Source organism: Macrobrachium nipponense, chromosome 4 (assembly GCF_015104395.2).
Source record: "Macrobrachium nipponense isolate FS-2020 chromosome 4, ASM1510439v2, whole genome shotgun sequence".
Lineage (NCBI taxonomy): Eukaryota > Metazoa > Arthropoda > Malacostraca > Decapoda > Palaemonidae > Macrobrachium > Macrobrachium nipponense.
In genome coordinates this window covers 122,818,101-122,838,673 of record NC_061100.1, presented here as the reverse complement: position 1 = coordinate 122,838,673, position 20,573 = coordinate 122,818,101, and the positions used below count along the sequence as shown (strand labels likewise).

Here is a 20,573-nt window from a genome sequence, read left to right as displayed (position 1 = left end):
GTGTTTTGAGTGTATCTCACCATTTTGTTCTTTTTAGTTCGGGAAGCAGAGCTGAGACAGCTACGGAAGTCAAACACAGATTATGAAGAGCAGAATGCCATATTACAAAAGCATATTGAAAGTATGAAGTAAGTATCATACTAGGGTGTAGCACTTGGTAAATTTACTGTTTTGCGTTTTGGTATTAGCATTAATATTAGTAGGCAGATCAAAGACTAAAGGTAACCTCACTTTGAGTGGAATTATTGCAACTTTCTACTCAGGATTTAATTTAACCCATCATTGATGTTTTTCATTGTTTATTAAAAAAATCAAATTACTTTATTTATAAATGTAGTAAACTAAATGAAGTTAAAGTGCCATTTTGCCAATATTACATGTTACTTTTGTCCCTTCCAAAGAGGTTTGTGACCAGCAAGTTATTAATTTTTTCAGCCACAGCTACAACCTGAAATATATTGGCTTACTTTCATAATACTTTCCACTTCATTGCATGAAGGATGAATAAAGATTTATTTTATTTTTATGTATGGGTCACCATTGAAAATTTGCAACTCGATAAACGTTTTAGTCGCAGTAACTGATATTGGCAAATAGCTGTTACTCGATTTGATTGTTTCTGTCAGTACTTCTGTTGTTGATGCTAGTGTCTTGCATGTAGAAGTAAGTGGTTGTTGATTGCAAGAAAAAAACTAATGAATTGGTAGACAAACCACAAGAGTAAGCCTGATTTAATGCCTGAAGATTTGGATTTGATTTTAATGAACTTTTGCCATTGGGTCTATTTATTAGTTAAAAGCTAACTTGGATATACTAATGTGCATTTTGTTCTGATACGTAATACTAACCTTTCGGTCCTTTAACAATAGGAATATACTTACAGCGTAGCTGGGATTAAGGCCATTGAATCTTTGAACAAGGTGGTTAGGCAGTAACTACTGTGGTGCAGGCTAGCCTGCCCGGATATAAACACTCCACTTTACTTTCGGCCATCTCCGATGGAGACATGTTTGTGAGCTCCGGCTGACTGGTGGTTGATCTTTTTTCCCTGTGGGATCCTTTTGGTTTATTTTTTTTTATTTAAATAATTATGCATATACGGTGGTTGATATTAATACTAAACAAAGGTTTGTCCTTGGTTTTTCAATTAATATACAAACCCACTTTTTGTGATAACCTTTGTAACCGCCCCACTACTTGTGTTAAGAGCCGGCGGCTAAGGTATGCCAACATATTATTTACATTCTTTTGCCCTTTAACACTGGCTCAGACTGCATGAGGACGAGATATGTATTTATCGTGAGGATGAGACACGTACTTAACGTAAGTGATATTGATCCTGTAACGGGACATGTATTCATCCGGAAATTACGCTTACGCTTGGGAATTACCAAGAGAACTTCAAAGGTTTGTCCATGTTTTGTTGTTATGGTAATTTCTCTTCTCCTTCTTCCTTTCACTTACTATCGGAAGAAGGTAGAAGGATGGGCGTGCAGTGTTGATGTTGGGGGATCTCCTCTCACTTCGGAGGGCGGTTTTATAAATCATATACAGATTTTTAAAGACATTAAACTATTTTTAATATATATTACTCCATTCATTAAAATTCATATTTGTTCCGATACGTAATACAAACCATCGGTCCTTTAACAATAGGAAGTAGCTAGCGGCAGCTGGAATGGTCGTAAGCTTCGAACAAGGGGAGAACGGTAGTTAACTGCTTGTCCGATCGTCGCGCGCCGCGCAACTGGGAGGTAAACAAATCACTTTTGCTTTCGGCCGTGTGAGGATAGGACGTGCTCGTCATCGCTCTGCCCGCTTTGTCGTTTGCTTTGAGTATCAGCCCTCTTTTTCCTAGTGTGATTGAGAGTATATGTTTGTAAGTACTTTGACATTTCTTTTTTCATTGAATAATGAGTGATCAAGAAATGGAGATTTCGCCGCGCCCCCCAGTCGCCCGTAGAGTGTGTCCCGGGCTGGAGGGGCGTAGATGCGGCGGATTCAGATCATTTGTGGATGTGGATCCACACGAAGTTTGTACTCGTTGTCGGGGGCGAGAATGCTCCCGCAACGAGCCATGTGTAACATGTATGCATTGGTCCGAGGCGCAGTGGGTTCTGTACGAGGGCAGGAAGAGACTTAGGCCGCCAAAGAAGTCATCGGAAAGTCCAGTGACTCCTTTGGTAACGGACACTTCGTCTTCTTTCCTGCCACCCGGCCAGCCCCCACGTTTCGCGCCTTCCCCTGCGGGGGGGTAGCGGAGTCCTTCTCCTCTCTCGATCCGTCGAGTGTGGAGGAGGGCGCCCGCTACCCGGATCGTCCAGTTGTACTCGGGGTCTTCCGTCCGCTCCTGGGTGGGGTTCCTTCTCCCCCCAGGCGTGAGGAAACCCCTCTAACTAACCCGACTGTTGCTTCCGCAGGTGTGCCATGTGCCATCAGCGAAGGACGACCTGGGACAGGTGTGGGAGTCGCTGGGACTGCAGGGAGTGCCTAGCATACAGGGGTTGATTCAGCGGTTGGCGGGGTCGGCAGTGGTCACTCATGGTACGGTAACCACTACTACCACCACAATATCTACACCAGCATATGAGATGCCACCGCACTTGGTGTATACACCACATGTAATGTCGGTGACACCCACGGCTGCAATTCAAAAACCGATTGCTGCCGTACCAAAGAGGACGGTGCCACCGCCACCTGGGTTCTTTGTATTGCCGACCCCGGAACTTTCCCCACTGCCCAAGGAGTACCCCCCTTGACCTGCCGCCAGTGCCGAGGATGACGGTAGCTGCCGACAGGACGGCCTGGCTCTCCTGTGGTACCTGCCGTGCCTGCCGTACCTGTTGCTGTCCCTGCTGCTCATTCCCTTTCAGATAACGCGCATGATGTTCCTGGACCTGTTCCTGTGTTCCTGGACCTGTTCCTGTTGTTCCTGCTGTGGTGGTGCTGTCACAGTCTCAGGTCTTTCCGGACAGGTGCAGTCGGGCCCTGTTGCTTCGGCAACTGCCCCGGCTCCCTCCTGGATGGAAGACCTGACGTCTGTCCTGCGGAGCCTGGCGAAGAAGAAGAGGAAGATGTCGTCGTCGTCTTCTTCGTCGTCTGCTGCCTCCTCTTCCCCTTCGACTTCTAAGGCTAAACAGCCGAAGAAGAAGAAGGCTGCCTCCTCCCCCCTAAGAAGACTCCTTCGGGATCTTCTAAGGGCCCGGCTCGCTCAGGCGAGTCGGGAGCTCTTCTGTTGGTCCTCCTGTTCCTTCGGGAACAGGGCCCGTCTCTTCTTCTGCAAAGAAGAAGACGACGGGACCAGAGGTGCACCAGCCTCGGCTGGTGCGTCCTCACCTGGTGTTAGCGGTTCTGCCGCTAAACCAGGTTCCGTCTCGGCCGCTTCTCGTTCGCGAGAAGTACCGAGTGGACGCTCTTCCACGGGAGACCGTCCAGCCAAAGTCTTGACGTCCGAGCTCGCTCGCCGTCAAGACAGCGGCGCGGAGCAGAAGACTGGCGAGAGTCGTGCACACGACTCTCGCCAGGCCAGTGGACGCTCTCGCAGCGATCAACTGGCTGCTCGGCTGACGTGACGGTCGCTGACCAGCCACGGGTTGAGGCGAGGAAGGGGTCCCCGCGGCCGCCGTACCAGCCACGGCTGGTACCAGCGGCTCGACGCGCCGAGAGGACGCTGGCCGGTCTCGACGCGACAGAGAGCCTAGCAGGTCACCTGACCGCCGCTCCCGTAGGGACCGGGCGGAGACGGTGACCAGCGGCAGCTCGCCTGACGCTAGAGATCGGTCTCTCGATGATCTCAGCCGAGCCTATCGCCCCAGGCGAGCGGCAAGGCTAGGCCTGCTGCTCGATCGCCAACCGCGGGTTGACGATCAGCAGCAGCCCTCCACGCACGCTAGGTCCTGCCAGCGAGCGAGGGGGGAGCGTCAGGTCTGCCTCTCCCGTACCTTCAACCTCCTCGGGCTATCCGGGAGGAGCGAGGTACCGAGGAGTGATCACGAGAGGTGCGCCGCTCGTGACCCCAGCTATGACGCCGTATGGCTGCAGGCACGGTTTTAGGACCGACCAGAACATACGCGCAAGTAGTTGGAGGCGACCGTCAGGGGTCTGTCGCTGTTCCTCCTTCTGAAGGAGGAGTATCGCGGGACCTGTTCTTGCTGGAGGGACTGGACGGTCCTACTCCACAAGACGCAGTAACTCCCGAGATACAGAGGAACTTTGCAGAAGTCATTAAGCTGATCGTCAGCATAATGACCTTGCGGAAGGATCGCCGCTACCACCGGCAGAGCCCACGTCCCGGCTCGAATCATTTTGGGGTCCAAGAGGGAACCCAAAATGATGGTGGGGTTACCGCGATCAGAGCTTGCAGACTCAGTCCTGGATCAGGTGGAGAATCTCGTCTCAGGACGGGAGGACTCGCTGAAATCCGGACGGTCTTCTAAGCTGCTTCCTCCCCCTCTACAGCGTCAGAGGCGATTCTACGTGCCTTCGGAAGACCCGATACTGCCTAACAGGTTAACCCGGAGTTAGCGAGGGCTGACTCCAGGTGTGTCCCTGCAGCAGCTCCTGTCGGAGAACCTATGGTTCTCGCAGCAGGAGGCACTTGCCCTGGAATCTACCGCTATGGCAGCGTTCCAGGCAGTCTCTTGGTTGGATTTGTGGTCCCTCACAATATCCAAAGTAGCGGCCGGCTCCGGGAGTTCTGCTCTCGAAGACGACGCTTCTTTTAGGAGACTGTGCCAGTCTGGAGGAAGAGCGATCTCTTACCTCGCCCATCAGACTGCTAACCTGTGGGCCAACTTGGTTCTTCGACGTAGGGACGCAGTCCTTACCCGAGTGACCAAGGGGGCCGGGCGGTGAGGCGGCACTCGGGCTTCGAAATGGACCCATTAGGAGTTCCCCAGCTCTCTTTCCCGGAGGAGATGGTGGACGCTGCGGTGGAAAGGCGGCGCACTGACGACAGTGACCGCTTAGTTCACCAGGCAGTCTCGAAGGTTACTGGGCAATCTCGAGCGACTGCGGCCAAGCCAAAGAGCTTGGCTAGCGCTTCCACGGCGGCGAAGACGGTTGCACCGTCCAAGCCCCGTGCGAAGACTCCTGCTGTTTCAACTTCTGCTAGAGGAGGCCGTAACCAAGCCCTCCTCCCAACCCTCCTTTCCCCTAAGGAGGTGGTGGTGGGGAAAGAAGTCGAAACGAGGAGGGAAATGCTAGGGACGGCGTTCCCCCTCACCTGCTGCCGGAAGTGGTGCTGGCGAGCCATTGGGCGACTTGGCAGCGCTATGGCGCCGAGAAGAACTGGATAGTAGACGTTCCCTTCGGGAGGGGTATCTACTACCCTTCGAGTCTCGGCCCCCCCTCATCTCCAAAACCGGTCCATCTACAGACCTATGTCCGGGGATCAGCAAAGGACAACGCTCTTCGACAGGAGATCAAGACCATGCTGGCGAAACGAGCTGTAGAAATCGTGGAGGACCAGTCACCGGGCTTTTACAGCCGCCTCTTCCTAGTGGAGAAGGCATCGGGGGGCTGGCGTCCGGTGATAGACCTCTCTCCCCTGAACCGCTTCGTTCGCACGACGCGGTTCACGATGGAGTCGGCACGCTCGGTGCTCGACTCGATCAGGGGGAACGATTTTCATGCTTTCAGTGGACTTGAAGGACGCGTATTTTCAAATACCCATCCATCAGTCCTCCAGAAAGTACCTCCGCTTCATCTTCGACGGGACGGCGTACCAATTCAGGGCACTTTGTTTCGGTCTCTCAACCGCCCCACAGGTGTTCACGCGAGTGTTCACTCTGGTGTCAGCTTGGGCCCATTCGCACGGGATACGTCTTCTGAGGTATCTCGACGATTGGCTAGTGGCCTGGCGAGCTCCCGCTCGCAGTTGCTACAGGACAGAGATCGACTCCTCAAGTTTTGTCGCGATCTGGGGATCGTGATAAACTACGAGAAGTCCGATCTCGAACCCAAGCAGAAGATGAAGTACCTGGTATGCGTGATAGACACGATAGCAGGGCAGGTCTTTCCCGCAGACTTGCGTATCAGCAAATTCAGGGAGGCAGCCGGCCGGTTCCTGTCTCGGCAGGAACAGGCAGCACAGCAATGGCAAGTCGTGATTGGCCATCTGTCGTCACTCGAGAAGTTAGTCCCTCACGGGCGTCTTCACACCTGCGGTCTCTCCAGTGGAGGCTAAGGGAGAGTTGGTCTCAGGCCAAGGATCCTCCTTACTTTCCGTGGCTCTCACGGACAAGGTGAGACAGGACCTAGCCTGGTGGCTCGACGACAAGAACCTCTTAAGATGGAGTTGCCCATACGCACTCCCCCCCCGGAGATGCTTCTGTTCTCAGACGCATCGACCGAGGGATGGGGCGCACACCTGGAGGAGTTGCTGACTGCAGGTGTGTGGGACCATCACGAAAAGCACCTTCACATCAATGTCCTGGAACTCAAGGCGGCGTTCAACGCTCTCCGAGAGTTTCAGGACCGCTTGGTGGGACACTCAGTGGTGTTGATGTGCGACAACACCACAGTAGTGGCATATGTCAACAAGCAGGGGGGGCTAGTGTCTCTTCCGCTCCATCAGTTGACGGTGCTGCAGGTGCACGAGTGGGCCACGGCTCACTCGATAGAGCTGTCAGCACGCTACATTCCAGGCAAGAGGAATGTAGTAGCGGACAAGCTCAGCCGTCGGGATCAGGTGATAGGGACCGAATGGTCTCTACACCAAGACATGGCGGAAAGGCTCTTCAACCTGTGGGGGCGACCGGTCGTAGACCTGTTCGCCACCCGGCACAACAGAAAACTTCAGGTTTTCTTTTCAGCCGTGCCGGACCCATGGGGGGCAGCTGCAGAGGAAGCTCTCCAACACCCCTGGGACAACCTCCTTCGCCTACGCCTTTCCTCCCTTCTGTCTGATTCGGAAAGTGATCAGTCGAGCGCTGGTCACTCCCAATCTCAGAATGATCCTGGTGGCTCCCAAACGGCCTCAAGCCGTTTGGTATCCGGACCTGCTGGCTCTTCTTGCGGACGCACCGAGAGAGCTACCCAGTTGGCACAACCTTCTAGCCCAGCCACACGTAGAACGGTACCACCAAGCAGTCCAGTCCCTTCAAACTTCACGGCTGGCTGTTATCCACCATCTCTTGCGAACGAGAGGCTTTTCTCGTAGCGCAGCAACAGAGATGGCTGGACACGTCCGACAGTCCTCTGCAGCTGTGTACCAGGGGAAGTGGGCCGTCTTCTGTGGTTGGTGTCGTAGACAGGGTCTGTCTCCTCTCAGAGCCACTCTTCAGCAGGTAGCGGATTTCCTCGTGTTTCTTCGCCGAGAGAAGCTCCTCTCAGTACCCACAGTTAAAGGATATAGAGCCGCCCTGGCTCTCGTCCTAAAACTGAGGGGTGACTGGACATCTCGAATTCGTTCGAGATCTCCTTGCTAATGAGGAGCTTCGAAAGGTCTTGCCCACCCAGGGAACTCAGGCCCCCTGCGTGGGATGTGACTCTCGTCCTTAGGAGTTTGACTCGAAGACCCTTCGAGCCACTCCGAGAGTCGTCAGACAGGGATCTGACCCTCAAGACCCTCTTCTTGCTGGCCCTGGCATCGGCGAAGAGAGTAGGGGAACTACATGGTCTTTCTTATGATGTTAAACACACCAGAGGCTGGGGATCTGTGACGCTCGATTTCGTCCCGAACTTCGTAGCTAAGACTCAGAATCCGTCGATCCCTGACGACAGGTTCGAGTCTTTCACGATCCCCTCCCTTCTGGACTTCACCGATAATGATGCGGATGAGATGCTGCTTTGTCCTGTGAGGGCGCTACGGCGGCTACCTGAAGAGAACTCGACACCTCAGGCCTGAGTGTCGACGCCTCTTCGTTAGCACTGGGGTTACCAAGAAAGAAGTTTCCAAGAACACTGCTTTTCTTTCTGGCTACGTGAGGTGATCAGGAGAGCGTACGAGGGCTGATGGTAGCGACGACATCCGTACGCTCCGACCGAGAGCCCACGAAGTCAGAGGGATATCGGACCCTCCTTAGCGTTCCGTAAGAACTTCTCCGTGGCGCAGGTCCTGAAGGCAGGTGTCTGGGCCAACCAGACCACCTTCACGTCCTTCTACCTTCGGGATATTGCCCACAAGTCCTTGGTTACTTTTTCCTTGGGGAACCTGTGGTGGCTGCTCAACACGTTGTGTAAGCTTACCCAGCACCCGAGCAGGCAGAACCAGCATCGATTCCTCGGTATGACTGGGAGAATGAATGTGCGAATGAGAGAGTGACTGGCTTCTCTTCACCATCTTTCTCTACCTCTACCTGTGGGCAGAGGGATACGGTCGTTACCACGCTGGAAGGGAGTCAGATGCAGGTAAGCTATTCAAACAGAGCTCCATCCTATCTCTTTAACTAGAGATAGGAGTGTATATCCACCACTTTCTCCAACAAGGGGGAGAAAGTGGATGCCTACATGAGACAAACCCATTACTTTATATTTGCTCATGTACAGGAAAAAGTTCTTACAATGCTGGTACGAAGAGATACGCTTGCCTCTCTCTTAGTACTCGGCCCAGAGGTCTGACCATTGATCCTGCGGTGCACACCCCGATCAATCGGACAGAGGCTCGGATCCCTCCCTCGCTCTTACGACCAGGGAGGCATTCCAGGGATGGACGAACACCAGTCTGTTCATCAAAAGACTCAGATTCCTCCCACCAAGAAGTGAGTCTTCCTATTGTTAAAGGACCGATGGTTTGTATTACGTATCGGAACAAATGACAATTTGTCGAAAATTGCATTTTTCCTAACTATACAAACCTGAGGTCCTTTACATATAGTCCCTCCTCATGCCACCCCTCACTCTGCGTATTTTGCATGGGCCAAAAGCAAAAGTGATTTGTTTACCTCCCAGCTGCGCGACGATCGGACAAGCAGTTAACTACCGTTCTCCCCTTGTTCGAAGCTTACGACCGTTCCAGCTGCCGCTAGCTACTTCCTATTGTTAAAGGACCTCAGGTTTGTATAGTTAGGAAAAATGCAATTTTCGACAAATTGTCATTTTTAATTTATTTATTAATCACGTCTAATTTTATGAATCATTTCTTTCACTAATTCATTCATTCATTTACCATAATTCAACTTATTTAACCTTCATTACGGCGCTGAATGGCCTTCTTGGCCCCAGTGCCTGGACTTTAACCCTAAATATCATACATCCGTCCATCCTTGGATGTGTGAGGAGTATCCTCATTACTTTAATATTTTTTTCCTTATTTTACAGACTAGTGGTGATTGTGTTTTCAGCAGTATTGGTTATCCTAACCTTGGAATTGTACCTATGACTCATAGCATGTTGCATACTGATCCTCGAGTGTGTGTACTGATCCCCTGCTGATAATCATTTCCATTACCACCACTACCCGGGAGTTATGTCACTGGACGAAGCTGTCACGCTGCCCTGTGAGGTTTATCTTCTCCTGATGGTAGAAGTCTGGCAGAAGGAAAAACCGAAGAGGAAGAGAGTGCGTCAAATATCGTCATCCTCCTCTTCGAGATCATCATATCTTCATGCCTCCTCTCCTTCAACTTTTAAGGCTTTGCCATAAAAGAGAAGGTGGTCTCCCGCCTAAGAAGTCTCGTCACGGGATTTCTAAGGGTCTGTCTCGCTCTGGTGAAACAGGTGGGTCTTCCACGGGTCCTCCCGTTCCTTCGGGAACGGGGCCCGTCTCTCCTTCCTCGGGTAGGAAGCAGACGGGGTCCATGGAGGTACCGGCCACCGCTGGAATCTCCTCTCCCGGTTCTGAAGGTTCTACCTCTGGACCGGGAACCATCTCAGCCGCCCGCTTGCAAGCGTTACCAAGTGTACGGTCACCTACGGGTGACCGTGCAGCCAGGGTCCAGACTGGTGAGTTCCCTTACCGTGTCAGGACCCAGGCACGGAGTGGAAGATGGTAGGAGTCGCTCGGGTGACTCGCCAGACCGGCGATCGCTCTCACAGTGATCGTCCGGTGCCCAGGGTTGACGTGACCTTCCTGCAGGTCCATGCACGCAGAGACCGGTGGAGGCGGGCCATCCAGCCCTCTTTTAATTAATCCTTTTCTTTCAGAGACAGCCCCACCCAGATGACGGTCGCGTTCGCGCGACCAACCAGTCTTGGGGGTGGCAGACGCTTCACCTGCCAGGTAGGAGTTTCGTAGCCCTCCTCCAGGAAGCGTTCTCTTCACTGCTACTCCCGCAGGTCCCTCCGGACAGGTGCAGTTGGGCCGTGTTGCTTCGGCAACTGCCCCAACTCCATCCTGGATGGAGGACCTGTTGGTTGTCCTGAGGAACTGGCGAAGAGGAAGTCCAGGAAGAAGAGGAAGGTATTGCCGTCGTCGTCTGCCGCCTCTTCCCCTTCGACTTCCGAGGCCCCTCAGCCGAAGAAGAAGAAGGTAACCTCCTCCCCCCCTAAGAAGTCTCACTCAGAGACCTCTAAGGGTCTGTCCCACTGCGGTGGGACAGTTGGGGCTTCCGCTGGTCCTCCTGTTCCTTCGGGAACGGGGCCCGTCTCTCCTTCCACAACGAAGAAGATGACGGGGACCGGAGGGGTACCGGCTAACACCAGTACCTCCTCCTGGCGCCAGAGGTTCAGCCTCAACGCCTAAGGTACTGTCTCGGCCTCTCGTTCAGGAAAGGTACCTAGTGTACAGTCACCTGCGGGTGACCATGCAGCTAAGACCCAGCCAACCGAGTTCGCTCGGTGCCAGGATCCAGGCACGGTGCAGAAGACTGGTGGGAGTCACCCAGGTGACTCCCACCAGGCCAGTGATCGCTCTCGTGGCGAGCCACTGGTACCCAGGGTTGACGCAACGGTGCCAGACCGGCCACGTGCTGAGGCGAGGAAGCGGTCCCCTTAGTCGCCTGGACCAGCCTCGGCTGGTCCAAGCGGCATGACGCGCCGTGAGGACTGGCCTCGCTCCCACCGCGACAGCGGACTCTGCCGGTCCCCTGACCGCCGCTCCCACCGGGACCGGGCGGAGAGGGGGACCAGCAGCAGCTCTTCTGATGCTCAGGACTGTCGCCGCTGTTCTCGGTCCAGCCGCTCTCCCCAGGAGAGCCGCTCGACCAGGCCTGCAGATCGATCACCACCTCGGGTTGGCGAGCGTCTGCAGCCCCCCCTGCACACCGGTTCTGCCGGTGGGCGAGGGGGGAGCGTCAGGTCTACCTCTCCTATCCCTTCAACTTCCTCGGGCTACACCGGGAAGAGCGAGGCGATCAGGAGTGATCGCGAGGGGCACGCTCCTTGCTCTCCCACCGCAATAGCGGACTCTGCCGGTCCCCTGACCGCCGCTCCACCGGGACCGGATGGATAGGGGAACCAGCAGCAGCTCTTCTGACGCTCGGGACCGTCACTGCTGCTCTCGGTCTAGCCGCTCTACCAGTGCAGCCCGATCGCCAGCAGCTCTCCTGAAGAGACTGACGCTCCGTTCTTGGTCCAGCGTTTCCCCGCAAAAAGACCGCTGGTCCAGACCGGCAGTTCGATCGTCACCGTGGGTTGGTGATCGCCTGCAGTCCTCCCAGCCTACTGGTTCTGCTAGTAGGCAAGGGTAGGAGCGTCAGGTCTCCCTCACCTGTCCCTTCAACCTCCTCAGGCTACACCGGGAGGAACAAGGAGAATAGGAGTGACCGTGATGAATGCACTTCTTACAGTCCGGCCACGAGCCTGGTTCGGTCTTGGGACCAACAGATCCTCGCTCAAGTGGTTGGAAGAGATCGTGGGGGCTGGCGAGGACGAATGACGCTTCCCAGACTCTCGGAGTGACCATCACCGCCGTTCACGTGACGGTCTGACTGGACCTCGCACACACAGACCGGTGTGGGCTCCCCCTTTGGTCCTCTTGAGAGGTTTCGACCTCGACGAGGACTGGGACGCGTCGGAGGACGGTATTGGCTCTCTCCTGTCAGGTGCTCACTCTGCTCCACCCAGACGACGGTCACGGTGGCGGCAGACTTTTAGCCTATAGTACAAATTCGTAACCCTCCTCGGGAAAACATTTTCTCCAGACAGTAACGTTTTCCTAGACTCTGAGCGGCCATCACTGCACGGTGATGGCTGCCTGTACTCGCTTCTCCGACTGCTAGTTCCGCTGGGAAGGCGAGCGAGTATCCAATCTTCCTCCCCCATTCCCTCTGTCCCTATGGCTGCGACAGGAAGGGGAGGGATCCTGCAGAGAGTTCTTCGTAGGATTCCATGTCGGGAACTGCATTCCTGGGGGGACCTTCGCGTCCTACTGGACGTAAGTCCCCGTCGTTGAGGAAGGATCTTGCCCTATCCTCGATGTCTACGGGAATCGGGAGGACCACCACCCGATGATCGGCTGACGAATTCGGTGGGGGTTTTGCAGAGTGCTTAGAATTCTTCGGAGTTTCTAGCACTCTCCGAGTGTTCTGGTCTTCTACGATCTGCAAACACTTGGGCGAAACCACGGTCCAGAGTGGGCGAGACGAGAATCCCAGATAATTGTTACTACGATAATTGGGAATCTCGCCAAATGCTCAAATTCCTGGAATCTTTAGTGTTCGAGAGAAGTACTGCTGCTGAAGGAAGAATATCTCGGTAGGAGCGCAGCTTAAATGGACCTGACGGTCCGTCGCCTCAGTACGCGACCAACCCCGGGATAGAGAAGAACGGGTGTGAACATCCAGTTCGGCTTGAACTATCGTCTTCGGTATCCTGTTCACCATAGAAGTCTTCCTCTGGGAAAACTTCTTCGCTCTCTTCATTAGAGAATGAAGGGTGTCAGCTTCCAGTCCTTATTCTTGTTCCTCGAATAGAAGAGAATTTAGGATGGAGGTCTATGTACAGGAACCTACAAATATACTACGTATATTCCCCTCGCAACATGCTTCTGTTATCAGTTGAATTGTCCGAGGTGTAGGCACATATCGTAGTTAACTCTATGGGTTGTGACCGAGACAAATAGTATCTTCTTAGTTGAGCTGTAACTCGGGACTGCCCTGCAAACCTCTCAGGAGTTACCAGTTTCAATTTTGAGATACTTATGGTATTGTTACAACAAAAACACCTCAGCGTTTGCATTCACCGACTTATGGTATTGTTACAACACCACCTCAGCGTTTGCATTCACCAAAATCCTTTTCGATTAAATGCAAATGCTCGAGCGTATTTTTTTATGCGCTCGATGGTTCTAGCTGAACACATTCCTTCTTGGAATAGATTACCTGGCAACTCAGGATGAGAGTAAGCAAGAGCTAGCGGTGTATGGGCTGCCTGCCACAGCCCAGTACCAGCTGGCTCTCCAAGATAGCACGGTCGGATTATGTCTCTCCTCTGTGATGATTGACTACCGAACCGAATCTCTGCCCAGTAATCACAGACTCAGGTCTCTGGTTGGCTGGAATTCTCGCATACGTGAATGACCATCTCTACTGCATAGCCTTGGACATTGCGAGAATTTTCAGACAGAGATATCTCAATAGACTCGCTATCATCTTTCTGTTTACCGCACGGTAACAGAAGTCTGTAGCCTAGTCTCCCACTGCATCACACCTGCCACTGTGATAACGCGGAATGATTTCTTCAGACATCTGATTTTGTCTTCTAAATATACGTATCTCCTATTCGTAGGTGTGCAATTGTTCATTGTTCACCCCGAATTGTAGATGTATAACGGAAGACATCGCCTGTTCCCCGCCCTGCCAGCTCTACTTCCAAGTACAGTAGTACCTTGAGATACGAAAGGCTCTACTTACGAAAAACTCGAGATACGAAAGCCAATGCGAAAAATTTTACTGCTCTACATATGAAAAGTTTTCAAGATACGAAAGGTTGTTGCCGTAAAGTCCCGAGATTCGCCCGGACCACCGAGAACAATTTTAAAACTCCCGCGCCGCCAACTGAGTAAACTCCCCACCATCCTCCCGCTCTCCCATTGGTTCCTGATGCTAGTCACCCCATAAGGTCCTGCTCTCCTATTGGTCAGCATCTACCCCTTGTGCTTTAAGTATTCTATTGGTAAAAGGTTGCTGTAAATTGAAAAACTTATTCATGCAATACATTTAATAAAAAAAAAAACATTAGGTAAAGATAGAATAAAGAATAGAAATGAGTTATCATACTGTTTGGTAGTTTCAGTAGTTGAAGAGAGATAATGAAAATTTATGGCTTACTGTGTAAAAGTGATTGCTGGCGATCGTTCGATACTAGTAAGTGCTGGATGTAAACAGACGTTTGGAAGCTTTTTTTTTTGTTTATTATAGTTAATGGTTACTTAATAATTATTTGAAATGAGTACATGCAATACATTTAATAAAAAAATTGTGAATTAGATATCAGAAAATATAAAATAAATCAGTCTGCCAACAAATAGGTATTTTTTAGAATTCTTCTTCTGTTTTATTATTACGGTACGTATTACGTATGTTTCATTACAGCTGTCAGTAACTCGGTATCTCCATTAGGTAAAGATAGAATAAAGAATAGAAATGAATGGTTATTATACAGTTTGGTGGTTTCATTAGTTGAAGAGAGATATTAATGACAATTTATGGCTTACTGTGTGCTAGGAAAAATGATTGCTTGGCGCTCGTTCGATACTCGTAAGAATGTAAACAATCGATTGGAAGGTTTGTTTTTTTCTTTGTTTGTGTATTATAGTTAATGATTAATTAATACAGTTAATTATTTGAAATGAGTACATACTGATTATTTATACATTTTATTGGCATATTCTAAGCTTTTAGCTTCTTAGGTTTAGATGTCAGAATCATAGACTAGGCTACAGTAGCAACCGCTAACATAGGCTAGGCTTATTGCTAAGGGACATATGCTAAAGTCCTAATATATGCAGTAAAAATGGGGTTGAACATTGTATGCAGTTGAATATTACTCAAGTATGTACAGTATTTTGCCTTTTTGGAGACATATTTCTTCCGTCGTAACCCTAGAACATGTGTTTTAGGCCTGGAAATATAATTTATTGGGGTGTTTTTGGAGGGCTTGGAACGGATTAGCCATTTTACATGTAAAATGTGTTCCAAGATACGAAAAACTCATAATACGAAGGCCGTCTCGGAACGGATTAATTTCGTATCTCGAGGTACCACTGTATATAGATGTCCTCCCTGGATAAAGCTGGGAAGAAGATGATGATGATTCAGCCCATGAGAAGCGGTTCTTCAGGCAATACAATCCCTGTGTTTTCATTACTGAAAAGCGCTCCACTTTCATTGCAACTCCGACTTCTCACAGAACAGCAATGAAGTAGTGGTTTAGCGTTTTCAGTTCTCTGTAAATAACAGGGATTAAGCCTCCTCGCGGGTTGGTGTCATCAGCGGGACTTTTCTATGTTCAGAATCTTGAGAGTTAACTTCTCTCGATTCGGCTGTGAAGACGTAGGTCTCCATTCACCTATCACCTTCGTCTTCAACGGCGCATAGTAGTGTTTCTCCTTAGTTGAGATTCAACTACTATGAGAACTTCTGTCTTGCCATCAGGGACCTCGGTCTCTAGAAGGCAATTGACTTTCATCTGTTGGCCACATGCCTTGAGAGAATCATCATCTTGCTTTCCGGCATCAGTGGCAACAGATAGATGATTTGTATGGTCTCGTGGCGTAACCCTTCAAAAGGCGAGGGTCACGTGACTACGCCTCGGATGCAGGGACAGCTCGCCACACACAACCAAATGCAGTCAGTCAGCAGCTGTCGAAGCGTCCAAGACTGTCACGAGCTACGCTGTGGACTTTGTATCGGTTGTTCCAGATCAGTTATTACTTCGTCCTACTAGCGTGTTCCGGTACCCATAAATATCGACACCTACCATGGAGTGTCGGAGTCTTTGTCCACTGCGGAGACGAAGAGACTTTGCCGCAGTGGGATACGAGACCGTGAGAGACTTTGCTGCAGTGGGATACGAGACCGCAAGACACTGCTCACAGGTCCTTGGAACTTCATTTCCTTGGACCAATGGTGGATGCTTGCAAGATGTGTTTGCTTACCCAGCTCCTTGAGAGGACAAGTTGCATCTTGTCCATGGTGTGCAGTTGTAGAGGTGAGAGTGACTGGTTCTCTCCATTCCTCGTCTCTCCATTCCTCGTCCTTCGGGTTGAGGATAGGACTCGAACTCACACTGGCTGGTCAGACGATTGATGCGGTAAGCCTATACTTAAGCATCCTTTTTATGTTTCTTATCAGAATCATAGAAGCAATCCCGCTCCTTCCTCTAGCAAGGAGAGGAAGGAGACTGACAATAATGCAAACCCTTCCCAGAACTTTGCATTAATGTCTCCAACGCCAATATTCTTCACAGCCCTTTTTCGGATGAGTCACGATTTCGAAAAGGCCCAGAAGTCTGACTCTTGATCACGCAGCTCCTATACTCCGATCAAGTCGTCAGAGGCAGCAGGGCACTCCTCCTCACTCTTATGACCAGGAGGAGTAGCCTAGGTGCGCAGAACTCCAGTCAGTTCTAGAGGCTCACTCAGATTCCTCCCACCAATCATTGAGTCTTTCTATTGTTAAAGGACCGAAAGGTTTGTACGCTTGCGTATCATATGATCATTAAAATTGTGTCCCAAAGCATGATTTCATCACATATATCATGTAAAAGTGCACGATGTATTTTCAGTAATTACACCAGACTATGCTTTCTATGCCTGTCTCAGTTTTGGTAGATACCATTAATGTCACAATTTGTCGAAAATTGTATTTTTCCTAACTATACAAACTTGAGGTCCTTTAACAAATATGCCCACCGCATGCCACCCCTCAATCTGAACCTGGGCCGAAAGGCAAAGTGAAGTGTTTACATCCGCCTGCCCCACGGTAGTTACTGCTTAACCACCTTGTTCAAGATTCAACGGCCGTAATTCCAGCTACGCCATAAGTATATTCCTATTGTTAAAAGACCTCAGGTTTGTATAGTTAGGAAAAATACCAAATTTGTAACTAATTTGTATTTTTCATAACTAACAAACCTGAGGTCTTAACATTAGGATTTACTAGCGCCAAGCTGGAAACCGGTAGAATTAAAATTACACTTGTGAGATCCAGGGACTAATGGCATCTATACCAGGTCACGGGGCATGTATACCCAGAATGCCCACGGCTACCTGTGACCCATCAGTTATATTTCTAACCCAGTTTAGACTGCTAGAGGGGTGGTTCGAGGTGGGCCTTTAACTGTTAAGACCTCAGGTTTGTTAGTTATGAAAAATACAAATTAGTTACAAATTTGGTATTTGTTCATACACGAAACAAACCTTCGGTCTTAACATTAGGATAGACTTACTATTGGAGGGAGGTAAGTCTCTACAACTGACTGGAAGTTTGCCACCTTATCCATTTCCGAATATATAGGGAAATTTTAGAGAATGGACAATGAACCTAGGACCAAAGATATAAGCGGATCTATTGGTTTCCTCCCACTGGGTGTAGATACCATTCTACTGTTTACTCTTGTCCCTTGCGACTGGATCCACCTTCACCCCTCTTTCCTTATTAACCAGAGGGGTGTGTTGCTACTGAAAAGTATATCATCAGCTAAGATAGCTTCACAGTATGGCTGACCATCTCACCTGCATCTAGTCCGTTCCAGCACATGACGGTACTCTCCTTCATATTGCCCGTAGTTAAAGGAGTAGGAAGAAAGTAGTAAAGAAAAAAGACCAGTCATCCCATTCATTCTACTTTCATACCTTCATCTTAGACTAGACGCAAACTGACCCGCCAGGGGCACTGGATGAACTATATCACTTGTTGGGCCGCCACCACTGGACCCAAGGAAAAGGTGTCCAAGGATCTATGGCAACATCTTTCAAATAAAATGAGGTGAAAGTTGTTTGGCGCTTCCACACGCCAGCTTTCAGAATTTTATCCACAGACATGTTCTTCTTAAATGCCAGGGAAGCACTCACACCCCTGATGTCATGAGCTCTAGCTCCCACCTGGCTATCTGACCCTCTGTCTTCTGCAGTATAAGCATTTCTGATTGTCTCCCTTAGCCAAAATGATATTGTATTCTTGGACACTTCCTTCTTGTTCCGTCCTGTACTTACGAACAACCTCTGGCACCCCGGCCTGAGGTGCCTTGTTCTCTTTAAGTACTCCCTTAGTGCCCTGACGGGGCACAGGAGCATTTCAGCTTTGTCGTTGTCTACAAAGTCTGCCAAGGAAGGTATGGTAAAGGAGTCGAATCTGCCGTCTACTATTGTTGGATTTTGGGTCTTTGCCACGAATTCTGGGACAAACTTACACACCATTGATCTCCAACCTCTCGAGTGCTTTATGAGATATGAGAGGCCATGTAGCTCCCCACCCTTTTGGTTGAAGCCAGGGCCAATAAGAAGACTGTCTTCAGGGTCAGGCTCCTATCCGTGGACTGCCTTAGTGGTTCGTAAGGGGGTTTTGTCAGACTACTCAGTACCTTGGTCAGATCCCAATCTGGGCTTTTAGCTCCTTTGGTGGGCATGACTGTTCAAAGCTCCTCATCAGCATGGCCAACTCCCATGAAGACGATATGTCCACTCCTTTCATTCGTAAGACTGAGGCTAGAGCAGCCCTGTACCCCTTCACTGCAGATACAGACATATGTTTTTCTGTTCTGAGATATATCAGAAAGTCTGCTAACTGCTGAATAGTGGTACCGAGTGGAGACACGTTCCCCTACGACACCAATCACAGTATGCTGACCACTTCCCTTGGTATACTGTCGCAGATGATTTTCTGATATTACCTGCCATCTGAGTTGCTGCTTTCTGCGAAAACCCTCGCTCTCGGAGGAGATACTTGACAGTCTCCACCCGTGAAGCGATAGGGACTTCACCGACTGGTGGTACCTCTCCACGTGAGGCTGACACAGAAGATTGCTCCATGGAGGTAACTCTCTTGGCACATCTACTAGGAGTTCCAGTAGGTCTGGAAACCACTCTGCTTTCGGCCATAACGGGGCTACCAGGGTCATCTTGAGGTTCTGAGACCGCATTACCCTGTTCAGAACCTGACGGATTAGACAAAATGGAGGAAATGCGTACACGTCCAGATTGTCCCAGGGGTGTTGTAGCGCATCTTCTGCTGCTTGCCTCTGCGTCCGGGACTACTGAACAATACACTTCCAACTTTTTGTTGTACCTGGTTGCGAATAGGTCTATGATCGGTCCTTCCCACAACATGCAGCATCCTGTCCACTACCTGTTGGTGTAGGGTGGACCACTCCGTTCCCAGAATCTGATCCCTGCGGCTCAACTTGTCGGCCACTATGTTTCTTTTTCCCGGAATATACCTGGCCTTGATGTCTACCAGGTTCTCTATAGCCCACTGGTGAAGTTGAACTGTCATCACATGTAACTGCCGAGAAACTAGGCCTCCTTGCTTGTTTATATAAGCTACTACTGTGGTGTTGTCTGACATCAATACCACCGAGTGTCCCTTTACTCTCTCCCTGAATTCTTGTAGAGCCAGGAAAGCTGCTTTCAACTTCAGCACGTTTATATGGAGTTCTCTGTCCTTGCAACTCCATTTTGCTGACACCATCAACTCCTCCATATGGGCTCCCCAGCCTTCTAGTGACGCATCCGAGAACAGCAAGAGGTCTGGGGAGGATTGTTGAAGGGGGACACCCACTGTCAGATTGTCGTCGTCCACCCACCACAGCAAGTCTTTCCTCACTTCTGCCGACAAGGGAATTTGCTCGTACGGGTGATCTACTGTTGGTGACCAAAACTCCTTCATCCTCCATTGTAGGGACCAGAAGGTGTAGCCTTCCTTGTGGTACTAGCTTCTCCAGGGAGGTTAGGATTCCCAGCACCACCTGCCACTGTCTTGCTGGCTGTGTCTGCTTTCCCAGAAAGGCATTCACCACTTGTTTGCATTTCTGTACTCTTTGGTCTGTCGGGAATACTTTGGCTTGTGTTGTGTCTATCACCATTCCCAGATATTCCAAACGTTGACTTGGATCCAGCTGCGACTTCTGCTGATTCACCACAATACCTAGGCTGTGACAAAGCTGCAGGAGGGCCGCCACTGTCCCTAGTAATTTCTCCCTGGACTTTGCTATCACCAGCCAATCGTCCAGATATCTTATCAGCCTGATCCCCTTGAGCGTGTGCCCCCACGCCGACACGAGGGTGAACACTCTTGTAAAAACTTGAGGAGACGTTGTCAATCCGAAGCACAGGACCTTGAACTCGAAAGCTTTCCCTGCAAGACTGAAGCGGAGAAATTTCCTTGAAGACTGATGACTGGTATCTGAAAGCATGCGTCCTTAGATCGACTGTCAGCATAAAGTCTCCGATTCTGACTGCTTGTAGAACCGTTTTCGGAGTTTCCATCTTGAAACTGGTTTTCCTTATAAACAGATTCAGCGTTGACAGGTCTATTACTGTCCTCCACTCCCCGTTGGCTTTGGGTACCAGGAAAATCCTGCTGTAGAAGCCTTTTGTCGGACTGCATACTTGTTGCACAGCTCCTTTTTCCATCATCTTCTTCACTTCGTCCTGCAGAATAGTGGCCTTGTGAGATTTGTGGGCATAAGTGACGTGGGGTAATGGTTGATCTGTCAGGGGCGGGGTTACCTCGAACGGAATCAATACCCGA

General features: G+C 50.4%; 1 protein-coding gene across 6 annotated transcripts in view; it reads left to right on the top strand.

Annotated features, from left to right (window-relative positions):
• LOC135211113 (high mobility group protein 20A-like) overlaps positions 1-20,573 on the top strand; it is a 69,425-nt gene that overhangs the window by 36,970 nt on the left and 11,882 nt on the right. For all 6 annotated transcript variants that reach the window (XM_064244213.1, XM_064244212.1, XM_064244209.1 and 3 more), the window contains exon 6: positions 38-128. In XM_064244213.1, coding sequence (XP_064100283.1) covers positions 38-128 — 91 coding nt within the window. The remainder of the gene's footprint in view (positions 1-37; positions 129-20,573) is intronic.